This window comes from Miscanthus floridulus, chromosome 7 (genome assembly GCF_019320115.1).
Source record: "Miscanthus floridulus cultivar M001 chromosome 7, ASM1932011v1, whole genome shotgun sequence".
NCBI classification, from domain to species: Eukaryota; Viridiplantae; Streptophyta; class Magnoliopsida; order Poales; family Poaceae; genus Miscanthus; species Miscanthus floridulus.
In genome coordinates, this window is record NC_089586.1 from 26,425,350 (window position 1) to 26,437,944 (window position 12,595).

Genomic DNA, 12,595 nt, shown 5'->3' on the forward strand with positions numbered 1-12,595 from the left:
CCGTGGATATGGAGACTCGATTCATTACAGAAGCAATACAGGACTGGTGAATTACTAAAACATGAGAAAAGAATGAAATGAGAAGGAATGGAATATGGGAAATGTACATTTAGTTTGAGATAATGAACTAAAAGGACTTAGGGGTAAAATTGAAAAATAGGATAAGAATAGTAAGCTTTTGGCAAAGTACTTTGAATTTTGCTACATACTTACCTTGTCCCAAACCCCTGCATCTCTAAAGTTTTACACCCCGTTATGTCGGGTTAGTCTTGTTGAGTACCTTTATACTCAGGGTTTGTTAACCCTTGTTGCAGGTGAGTCGCATGCACAGGCTTATTTTGGTCCATGCTGCATGTCTGTGTTTGAAGTCAATGACGATGAGGAGTGATGAATGGCCTTTGGACAAGGCACTAGTTTGTATGATAAATAAAGTTAATGTAATATTATCCCGCTACTATGGTTGTATGACACTTATGGTGTTGTAAGTTTAAAAACAACTGGTTTGTAAACTATGTTATCTTAAGACTTCCGCTATCTTTACTCTGATGTATATATTTGAATAAAACTGTTGTAATCTACAATGACTGTGATTGGGATCCTATTTGAAAAGAGAATCATGGATGATTCGGGTCTCCTGAGGACACCCGACAGACCTGTTGAGTTGTTGGGAACTCGTGTATGCTATCTGAGGTCTGTTAAGACAACGATAGGTGCACGTGGGCCCAATTCCTTAGGAGGTTCTGCCACAAAAGTCATCTCTGGATGCTTACTAGAAATGACCAGATGCTGGGGTTCAGCGTCCAGTCACTTTGAGCTGCTACATCCGATCGTCACTTGACCGTTGAGATCGGGCGATCAACATTTGAAGAGAGGGGGACATGTGGCACGCATCGTGTGACCGAACATTGAGATCCAGCATCCGGTCAATATGACTGGAGCATCCGGTCACCCCGTGTTGTGCCCAGTGAAGGGGTACAACGGCTCTATTTCATGGGGGCTTCTATTTAAGCCCCAGGCCAGCTCAAGCTCACTCTCTTGGCCATTTACATTGACATAGCAACCTTGTGAGCTTAGCCAAAGCCCTCCCACTCATCTCCATCATTGATTCATCATCTTTGTGAGATTGGGAGAGAATCCAAGTGCATTGCTTGAGTGTTTGCATCTAGAGGCACTTGATGTTCGTGTTTCGCTACGAGATTCGCTTGTTACTCTTGGTGGTTGCCACCACCTAGATGGCTTGGAGTAGCGAGGATCATCGAGCGGAGGTTGGTGATTGTCTCTGGCTCCGATTGTAGTGATTGTGAGGGGTTCTTGACCTTTCCCCGGTGGAGAGCCAAAAGGTACTCTAGTGGATTGCTCGTGGCTTGTGTGATCCTCATCTTATGTTGGTTGTGCGGCACCCTATTGAGGGTTTGGCGTGTGATGCCAATTAGCTCGTGAACCTCCAAGTGAGTGAATCGCCACAACGAGGAGTAGCTTGCCGACAAGCGAGTGAACCTTGGTAAATAATCATTGTGTTCATCATTTAATTCCGATGTGATTGGTCTTCATTGGTATTCATTCTTGTGATTGATTGGCTCCTTTCTTGACACGGCGATATAAAAAAATTGCTCACTCTCTTTACTTTACTGCAAACTAGTTGTCAAGCTCTTTAGTGTAGCTAGTTGTGAGAGCTTGTTAGTTCGGTTAGTTTGGCTCTTTAGTTAGCCTTTGAGAGCACATTAACTTAGTGTAGTGTCATAGCTATTGTGTGGATAGAAACTATATAAACTAGAATTATGGTAGGTGGCTTGACTTTTTAGTAGGATAGCGCAACACTTGCTTCGCTTCATAATTGTCTAACCGGATTGTAAGTGTTGTTGTAGAAGTTTTAATAGGCTATTCACCCCCCCCTCTAGCCATTAGGACCTTACACTCTTTTTCATTATCACTTCTATTCTTCTTGAGCTTCACTTCAAACTCATTTTGTGCTCTCTTGACAAACTTCTTGAAACATGAAGCAACCTCGGTCTTGTCATGAAGGAAGAACACCCTTGTATATCTAGAGTAGTCATCAACAATCATAAGACAATAAAGATTTCCTCCTAGACTTTTGTATGTTGTTGGTCCAAATAAGTCCATGTGAAGGAGCTCTAACACTATTGTGGTTGACATGAAAGCTTTTGTAGGATGAGTGTTTGCAACTTGCTTGCCAGCTTGACATGCACTACAAAGCTTGTCCTTCTCAAATTTCACATCCTTCAACCCCCTCACCAATTCATTCTTCATAAGCTTCTTGAGTGAACTCATCCCAACATGAGCAAGTCTTTTATGCCATAGCCACCGAAGTGATGTTTTGGTGAATAGGCATGTCTTCAAGTTAGCATATTCGGAGGTGAAATCCACTAGATATATGTTGTTGTATCTAAAACCCTTGAATATAATTTGATCATCATCTTTCTTAGATACAACCACTTCCTTCTCGGTAAACAAGCATTGGAAGCTAAGATCACACAATTATCCAACGGATAGCAAGTTGAAACTCAAAGAAGCAACATATAGCACATTTGAAATAGAGTGATCATTTGATATTGCCACTTTGCCCAATCCTTTCACTTTGCCCTTTGAATTATCTCCAAATATAATTCTTTCTTGGCCATCTACTTCTTCATCTAGTGAGGTGAACATACGAGGATCACCGGTCATATGTTGTGTGCAACCACTATCAATTACCCAATGACTTCCATCGGTCTTGTAGTTCACCTACACACAAGAGATCAAGCTTGTTTAGGGACCCATACTTGTTGAGGGCCCTTGACTTTCTCTACTAGTGACTTTACAACCTAAATTTTCTTAGGCCTATTCTTGTTGGGAGGTCCTAAGAACATGACTTTCATTTTACCACTAGAGTCCTTTCTAAGCATGTAATGAGCATTGAAAACAAAAGGTCTAGCATGCTTGGGCAAGGGTTGTGGTGGTGGAGTTTGACACTCATGGGCAAAGTGACCATCTTGTCCATACTCAAAACACTTCTTTGGCTTTGGCTTTAACTTGTGTTGTTGTTGTTGAGCATGAGCCTTCTTCTCTTGATTTGCTAAATATCTAATTCCACTTCTATCCATCTTCATGATGGTGTTCATTAGTAGCTCACTTTAAAGATGTTGACCTCTTGTGAATTTGCTCAACCTGGTCTTGAGGTGTTCTTTTTCTAACTTGAGCTTCTTGTTCTCTTCTTTGAGCTCATCATGATTTTTCTCCTTCTTGAGTCTCTTGTTCTCTTCCTTAAGCTTCTCATTCTCAAGAGCTAGATCACTATCATGGTCAAGGTTCTCTAACGCAATGGTGTTGGTGGTTGATAGCTTCTCAAGATCTTTCTTTAGCTTCTTATTCTCATTCTTAATCTTGACATACTCATCATAGTCATCGGACTCAACCACTTGCTTGCCTTTGCTACTAGAACCTTGCTCAATGCTCTCAATAATCAAATCATCACATGATGTAGCTATATCAATCTTAACAACGTCGTTAGTAGCATCATGTGGCTCATTGGTATACTCTTCTTTTAGCATGTTATAGCTAGTGATGAGCTTATTATGTATCCCCTTAAGTTTATCATGTTTTTCTTTAAGTTCTTTCTTAGAAGATTTGAGCTCCTTGAGTTTGGATGACATAGCATCATTTGCTTCTCTAAGCTCAACACTAGCCTTTTCCACTATGTCACATTTAGCTAAAAGAGAATCGTTCTTAAGTTCTAGCTTTTCATTCTTAGCTCTTGACTTTCTAATGATCTTAGTGTATTTATTTAATAATTTAACAAGATCATCATATAAAGGTGATTCAAATTCATCATCATCACTATCACTATCATCATTACAAGCATTTTCATCACCACTACTTTCATCATCATTTGATACCTTTCATTCACCCTTGGCCATAAGGCATAGGTGTGTAGAGGATGATGGCGGTGGTGTTGGTGAAGATGATGAAGAGTCAATCATAATAGCGGCCACCTTCTCATTCTCACTATCATCATTGGATGAGCAACTTGATGAATCAATATCCGTGAGCCAATCACCGACGATGTATGCATTGCTATTCTTCTTCTTGTGGAAGTCCTTCTTGCCATCCTTCTTCTTGTATGGCTTGTTTTTCTTCTTCTCATCTTCATCTTCATCACTTGAGTCATCTTTCTTGCCCTTGTTCTTCTTGTATTTATCTTTCTTAGGCTTAGGGCATTGATGTGCTAGATGACCAAGTTCTCCACAATTATAGCAATCCATCTCGAAGATTGGCTTCCTTCTAGTGCTAGTGAAGAACTTTTTTTCTTGCCATCAAACTTGACGTCATTCTTGTTGAGCTTCTTTAGCATCTTGGTGGTTCTTCTCACCATGAGAGCAAGACTTACATCCTCAATTTCATCATCACTTGAGCTCTCATACTCAATTCTTGCTTTGCCCTACTCTTGGCTAGCCTTGAATGCCAAGTCCTTATCTTTCTACTTGGTAGAGGATGAGCCATCTTGTGGTGTGATGTGCATGTACATCTCATGAGCATTGATCTTTCCCAAGATTTGAGTTGGTGTAGCGGTGAAAAGATCACCTTGATGAAGCACGGTCATAATATGCCCATATTTGTCAATAGGGAGGACACTCAAGATTTTTCTTACAACATCGGATGGTTGCATTTATGTAAGTCCAAGCCCATTGACTTTCTCTACAAGAACATTTAAGCTTGAGTACATTTCATTAGTACTTTCTTTCGAAAGCATCTCAAATGAATTAAGCTTTTTCATAACAAGATGATAGCGTTCCTCACGCTCGCTCTTAGTTTCCTCATGGAGCGCATAAATATCCGACCATAGTGCATGGGTGTCTTTGTGGTTCCTCGCCCGGTTAAACACATCTTTGCAAATGCCTCTAAAGATAGTGTTTTTAGCCTTTGCATTCTATTTTTTGTAATTCACTTCATCGCCTTGAAGGTGCATGGGATCCCTAGGTTTTGAGAAACCTTGAGAGGCGGCTCTAGGAATTTCAATATCTAGAGCTTCTAAATATGCCTCCATGAGGATTTTCCAACATCTCTCTCAAAGATAGGAGGAGGTCCATCTCCGTGAGACATCTTTCTCTAGGCGGTTAAGCCTAAATACATGAGCACGAGGCTCTGATACCAATTGAAAGGATCAAGATGCCCAAAAGGGGAGATGAATTGAGCTAATTCTAAAATTCTTTGCAATAAATAAACCATATACTTAGCCCACTTCACCCCTTGTGCCTAGAAAGTGATTCTATTGATCTACCGCACAAAAGTTTAGCACCCTAAGTTCCAATCCTACTCTAGCATGACAATTCTAAGAATGTAAAGACAAGAATTGAATTGCTCAAATGTAAATGCTTAAAGTAAAGAGAGGAGAAGGAATGCGGTGATGTTTTGCTGAGGTATCGGAGAGTTGCCACTCCCCACTAGTCCTCGTTGGAGCACCCGCGCAAGGGTGTAGATCCCTCTTGATCTGTGCAAGGATCAAGTGCTCTCTACGGGTTGATTCTTCGACACTTCGTCGTGGTGAATCACCCACAACCGCTCACAACTTGAGTTGGGTCATTCACAAGCTCCGCCGGATGATCACCACACTCCTAATCACCACCAAGCCGTCTAGGTGATGGCAATCACCAAGAGTAATAAGCAAGAACTCTCACTTAACCACAACAAGCCTAATGAGAAGGGTGGATGCACACTTGCTACTCTCTTTTCACTAATGAGGCTTTAATCTTGGATTCTCAAATCTCAATCACATCACTAGGCTCTTGCTCTCCTTGGCACTCTCAAGGGTGTTTCTTAGCTGTTGAAATGGGCAAGAGTACTCCCTTGAATGAATAGAGGAAGTATTTATACCCCCTCATTCAAAACGAACCGTTATGTGCCTAAGTCAGCACTCTGCGGGGTGATCAGATGCTCCGGTTAGTTCTCCCCACCACAGAGCCATTAAGTTGTGATCGGACTCTGACCTGCGTCCGGTCAGCACTGACCGGACGCATCCGATCACGAAAACTGCTCTTTGGACCCTTACTGATGTTGACCGGACTCTGGCACCCAGCGTCCGGTCACATTGCTGTTCAGCGTCCGATCAACAATCGGAACCTGACCAACGTTTGGTCAGCACTGACCGGACGCGTCCGATCAGGATTCTCCCTCTCTGGAACCTTACTGGAGTTGACTGAACTCTGACACCCAGCGTCCGATCACATTTCTTTCAGCGTCCGGTCGCATCCAGACGACTTCACTTGATCAAATGAACTGACCAGACTCTACTGCCAGCGTCCGGTCATACCGGAACCAGCGTCCGGTCAACATTTGACCCTCCATTCACTTCCAACTCGAAATCATATGTGAATGAAGTTTTCTCCAATTGATCTTAGGGCTACTTAGGAGCTACCTAGTGCTAGATTTGATAAGTGTGCACCACACCTAATACACTAGACTCACCTAGATTAAGCTACTAGTCCATACCCCCCTTAATAGTACGGCCAAAAGAAAAACAAAGTCATAAACTACTCTAAGTGTCTCTTCAACACCAAACGACACTTAAAACTAGTCCATCCTTAACCTTGTCGTCGATCCTTTGAAAAGCGAAATGATTTCCATCGTAGGGGCATGACAACCATGATTGCCCAATCAATTGCCACTACCATGACCTAACTTAATTGCCTCTGCAAAACACACGTTAGTCATAGTAATCTCGTATTGTCATTAATCACCGAAACCCAACTAGGAGCCTAGATGCTTTCAATACAAAACCATCCAGAGAAGCTTTTGGATGTTTTCTTTTCTCCAATATGTAAAAGATTTATTCATCGTTGTATCAAGGAGTTTTAGTTTACAACACTATGCATTGGGTGACCAAGCGCCCTAGGAGTAGGCGGTTTAGAGAGTGAACAAAAAGCACATAACCATCATAGGATTGAAACCAGTTCAAGCCTGCTAATCTCTACAACTAAAATATACGTAGGGCAATCATCCACCCGGCTTTCACCTCCCCTCCCCTCCCCTCCCCTCCCCTCCCCTTGTGAATGTCCACCTGACTTTCACCCCGTCTCCCCGCGCGATACTTTGGCCCAGCCAATCACTCGATCAATCCCACGCTCACCGAGTCGCCAATCTCAGTTGCATGTTATAAAACATTACATAAGGATTTTTTTTTTTTGAAGATCAGCATCACGCAAGGATGGACATGCAAAAACCTAGCTTGGGGGGTTGGTGGGTGGACTCCTACATGCTCATTGTAACGCTAGATTTTTAAAACATGCATGTGTAGTGTAGAGTCAATTTTCGCAATGGGAGGGGAGAGACCAATAATTGCAACCTTATCTATTGCCAACAAATGCGAACCGCCGGTGTCCGCATCATTAGGGCGTCCCCAGTGATACTGACGATGTAGACAGCTGATGTGGAACAGAGAGAAAATAGAATGATTAGTTGTTCCTTCGAGGCAGCTTGCCCCATCTCTTGTCTCACGCTATGCTTTGCTGTTCTCAATCTAAGTAAAATAGCCTAGCAAGTTTGCCGTCACTAGCGAGCATGTATTCTAGCTTTCTCTCACCTCCACGTTTGCATCTAGCTAGCTCCGAGCTTCCCGTTGAGGACGCCCTTAGAGAGAAGGTCCATGGCCCAGACCGGCCATGTCATGCTTGAATAACATGAGCACTTTCATGATACTAAAAGATTCAGGATCAGAAGCTTGCCTAAACTCAGAAGCCTGCTTAGCTTACGTGCAATTTTGTCAAACCTCTCAAGTTTCAAAGCACTTGACTGATGACTGGGGAAGCAACTCCAACACTGCAGTCTCTTCTGTGATGCACCGGGTGGCCGGAAGCCCGTTGCTGATAGGAGTGAGTGAGCCCCCGCCCAAAGTTAAGACATGCTTGGCCGTTTCCATAGTTCAAATTTTAATTTATATAAACTTCTAGGTACAATAAGAACCTCTTTAATAACATGGACACAATAGGCCCACTAAGAATCATGGCGCAATGAGCAAGATGTACTGGAGTTTTGCATTTTACATTTCACCAGTTTCAGGTCCTTCGTTGCTTTAGAATTGGCACAGACAAAGATTAACCTGTCCAAATAAAAGTCTAGCAACTTCAATCATTATTCCACCTTTGCTGGTTCACTATCAGAATTCAGTTCAAGTTCTTCATTCCTTCAGAATTGGCACAGACAAAGATTAACATATCCAAGTCAAGCAACTTCAATCATAATTACACCTTTGCTGGTTCACTATCAAAATTCAGGGTAAGATTGCACTTCGTTGGAGCTTTCAGTTCAACATCCGAGCCAGAGTTAGCCAAAACATAAAGCATTTTTTTACTGCACACCATATAATAAAAAACAAAGGTGAACCTTGCAATAAGGTCTGACTTTAACCCCCGAATTTCCACAATCTCGGGTTCCTACCAGACTGAAACAAGCAAATTTCAGATTAATTTCTATCCCTGTGTCAGCTGAGAGGGCCTACCCTGTTATTTATAGCTCTGTTGAGGTACCAGCATGTAGGAATTTCTTTTATATAGCACCAAAACATTAGTAATATATACTCCCTTCCACAATTTGAATACTCAGAATCAAACTAACATAAAAATTGCAGTAACTTTGTGTTCTTCAATCCATGAGATTTCTAGCAATGTTCTCGTACAACTGAAGGGCTCTTGCATGAGCATCCTCTATATCAGGAGGCCAATGGCTTCACCGCCTCACTGGCGTGCACGTTAAATTGGGTCTTGCTGTTAGGATGCCACACACTCCGGATCCTTTCAACAGCCTCCATGATCCCCGAAGAAACAGGGGCAAGTGGTACCGTAATGTCCACCCTTTTAAGGGTTGCCGTGTTGCATTTGGACAGCAACAATTTCATAAATTGCTCATGTTCATCTGAACCTGTAAAGAATTTGATTCCAATCTCTTCAAGTGAATCAAATGTGATACCATCCAGCCTGTAATTCTCTGGCAGAAGACAAGGACAGCCTGACACAGAACAAAATGTCTTCTGAAAATAAGTAAAAAAATGTTAGCAGACAGGACATGTCTCGAAGAAACAATGCTAATGTTTGCCCTTTTGGAGGAGAGCACCCGACCTAGTTCTCAACATGAATGTATGTGATATAGGCTATAGCATGTGTATTGGTACCCACTACTGTTTTGGGTTTGGATTAATTAAGTTCTTGATTTCCTATGTTATACAAACTTTCTTACATGGAACCTATATCGACTACACTAACTATTGTGAATCAGCTCCCTCTTCTCACTCTCCTCCCTTGTGTAGACTAGACCAACCATATTGCATTTGTTTTTAGGGGAAAAAAAAAAGCTGTTAGTTAATTAGTTGATGTGTTGTGGCATTGCATATTGAACTGCTAAACGAATTTCCTTTTCCATCATGTATAGCTGGAGAAATGTAGAGCTGTAATCTAATTTATTATATAACTATATATTTTATAACTAACGACTTCTAACTTACTAATTTATACTTATCTTCATGCAAAACAGTAAAAGTCACATTATAGTATAATACGAAATCATTTTTTTCATTTGACCATAAGAAAGTCTTGACAATGTGATAAAACATTAGTTCCTGATATACTGTGAGTGCAGACCTATGGCCAGATTCCTTGATTGCAGAGATCGCATGATTCAAAATTCATATAATTAAAGCAACGGATGATATAGTCACACACACAAAGCTAAAAACTTAGAAGTACCTTCGGTGGACTAAACTGATCAAGAAATAATTTCAATTTCCTGATACAGCTGCATCTCCTAAGGAGATGAAACATCATTGCTGTAAGAGCATGGTGATTCGCCAGGAAAAGAATTATAAGGGATTCACATATTGGAAGCTTATCCATTTCCATCAGGAAGGTCACATATCCAGCTATTTCCTGCCATATGCACAATTTTCATTAAGTTTAACGAGAAGATGAAATCAGCAAATTATCAGTAGTTTTATTTGCAAATTTACCAAATTTTCAGCTCTAATTCTTGAAACAGAGTAATTAATATTGGCCCTATTGATGAATTATAAGAATAGAATGATAGAAAAGTTTCTCTTAACTCGTGTCTTCCGAACAGCTATTAAAGTTCTCAAGGATAGGGAAGCAATGGCTTCAATGCAAGCAGGGGTTTTCACTAAGTTGTGTTCAAAATTATCAAGTTTTGCATTGAATTTAGCTTGGCTACTTTTTACAAAATTGTAATTTTTTCCCTGGTTTGCGAACATAACATTTAACCTTGAATTTGTTGTGAAATTTTGTACATAAACAAATTTACCCGATAAAGTCCAAGAGAAACTATCAGCTCCTTGGCAGAATCATATCTCTTCATCAATTGTGTGGACGATATCAGCACTCCAAGAAAGGACGAGTGCATGATGTATAGTGACTGAAGACGACGCCCGGACACATCAAACTGGTGGAGGCCAGGATTATACCCGCCGCTCCACCTAACCATCTCCAGCTTACGGGGCAATAATGCAAGCCTCAGCAGCGTGACTCACAGAAATCTCTTGTAGCATTGGGGCGTTGACCTACAACTTGCCGGTTTTCATGGCATTGTAGTCGAGACACTCGAGTGGAGACATCGCAGACGGGGACAAGATTCGGCACATAGATATAGAGCTTCCGCAGGCGCGGACACTGCAGAGAGGACACGGCGCGCCCCAGCTCGCCGCCGTCCATTTGGCCGCATGATATCATCAGATCGGTCAGGGCCGAGAAGGAGCCGGTCGGCGGCGGCCGGAGAAAAACTTCTGGCAAGAATCTGAGGTGGATCTCCGTAGCTCTATCGCAGATGGGCAGCGCGAGCTCCTCCTTCACATCCCTGTACCTTCGGGCATCTTCCTTCAGATCGATACGGAGGCGTAGCTTGCCAGCGATGCGCTGGGATGCGAAGCGGAGCCATAGAGAGATACGGTGCGCGGGGACGTCGCACCGTCGACTCCGCTGACGTCGATCTTGAGGCTGCGGAGCGTAGGTGCGGCGTAGGAGTTGAGGGCGGCGTCGCAGGAGCAGGGCTGCCGCAGAGGACGAGTTCTGGCATGTGGGCCCACACGCCTCGCCATCGGCGGGAGAGGACGCTGGTGCGCGCGGCCGCCGCGGCGGAAGGCAAGCGGACGAGGATGGTGTGCAGAAGCTCGTCGGGGAGGCGGCTGATGTGGTCCTCCGCGCCGCCGCGGCGGATTGCAGGCTGCTCCATGGGAAAGGCAGTGGATGATTTGGAATGAATCGGCTAGGGTCGGGACTTGGGATTGGGGTTCAGGATTGATGATTGTTTGACTGTGTATATCTTTCGGCGTGGCAACGTCGGACTCGGACGGCCTTCCACGGCCCACCAACACAGCCCAAAGAGCGGAAGGGATCAACAAACTCGCACAAGATATGACGAAGGCAAAAGTCCAATTGGCTTGGTAAATAAATCGGCTAATCAAGTGTCCGGGCTTTTGCCCCCGCCCCACGCGCACGCCCCAGCGCGTCCCTGGCCCGCTCCGCTGGCCCTTCGGCGAGCTGCACGCCCCCAGCTCGCCCCGCAGCCCACCGCGTCCACCTTCGCACCGCCTCAGCGCCTCCCTGACCGCATCACCCCCGTCCCCCGGCACCCAACGCCTCCGTCTGCTAGGCCCCCGACGAGCCACACGCCCCATCTGCCGGCTCCTCTCGGGCGAACAACATAAAACGCTCGAATAAAACACTTGCAACAACATGTAACAACTGGTGCAACATAAGACTGAAGTAGCTGAAACATTTGGAATATATTATTGCAACATTTGTGTGAAGCATATGAAACAACGCTCGAATAACACACTTGAAACAACATGGAATAATTGCTGCAGCATAAGACTGAAGCAACTGAAACATTTAGAACATATTATTGCAACATTTGCGTGAAGCATATGAAACATCTAGATCAGAACGATTGCAACATACGTCTATAAATAGGTGAAACATTTTTAACAAATGCTTGCAACATGCCTTTAAAACACTTGCAACATGTGCAACATCCTCCGATCTACTTTTGCAACACCCATATGATTTAACCGCAACATACTTCTGAAACGTCCGAAACAATTGAAACATACAATTGCAACACAGGGGGGAGAGAGATCCTGGCGCGGGGAGCGCCATGGCCACTGGGTCTGAGGGCGTTGGGAGCTCCTTGTGGGGGAGGACGCCGTTGTCGTGGGAAGGGCACCACCAGGGTGGGGGAGGAGGACACCAGGGTGGAGGAAGGAGACGTCGGGGTGGGGGAGGAGGATGTCGTGTGTGTTAAGGAGCCGCTGGTGTGGGAGAAGGCACTGCCAGGTGTGGGGAGGAGGATGCCACGGTGGGGGAGGGCGCCGCCACCAGGCATGGAGGGAGCCGACAGCGCACGCGATGGAGAGGAGCGGGCCACTGCCGGTCATGGAGGGAGCGAGCGACGCACACGATGGAGAGGAGCGGGCACACGCGATGGAGAGGAGCGGTGTTGGCTGGGAGGAAGAGAAATGTGTCCGTTCTCAACGATGGAGCGTAGTTTTAGATGGGTCATGAGAGGGAGGGGGCCGCGCAGCTCCGCAGGCCCACGGGAGGCGCGT

At 44.1% G+C, this 12,595-nt stretch overlaps 2 protein-coding genes across 2 annotated transcripts; both read right to left on the reverse strand.

Moving 5' to 3' along the window:
• Nucleotides 1-8,058: 8,058 nt before the first annotated feature.
• Nucleotides 8,059-10,505, reverse strand: LOC136462892 (uncharacterized). Its single transcript, XM_066461935.1, has 3 exons — nt 10,297-10,505; nt 9,729-9,908; nt 8,059-9,016 (listed from the first exon to the last, which is right to left on the reverse strand). The coding sequence occupies exons 1-3, from the start codon at nt 10,474-10,476 to the stop codon at nt 8,699-8,701; spliced, it is 678 nt and encodes a 225-aa protein (XP_066318032.1). The 5' UTR covers nt 10,477-10,505; the 3' UTR covers nt 8,059-8,698.
• Nucleotides 10,506-11,220, reverse strand: LOC136465253 (putative F-box/LRR-repeat protein At4g15060). Its single transcript, XM_066464062.1, has 2 exons — nt 10,957-11,220; nt 10,506-10,904 (listed from the first exon to the last, which is right to left on the reverse strand). Exons 1-2 carry the CDS (start codon nt 11,218-11,220, stop codon nt 10,506-10,508), a joined length of 663 nt encoding a protein of 220 aa, XP_066320159.1.
• Between the last annotated feature and the right edge of the window lie 1,375 nt (nt 11,221-12,595).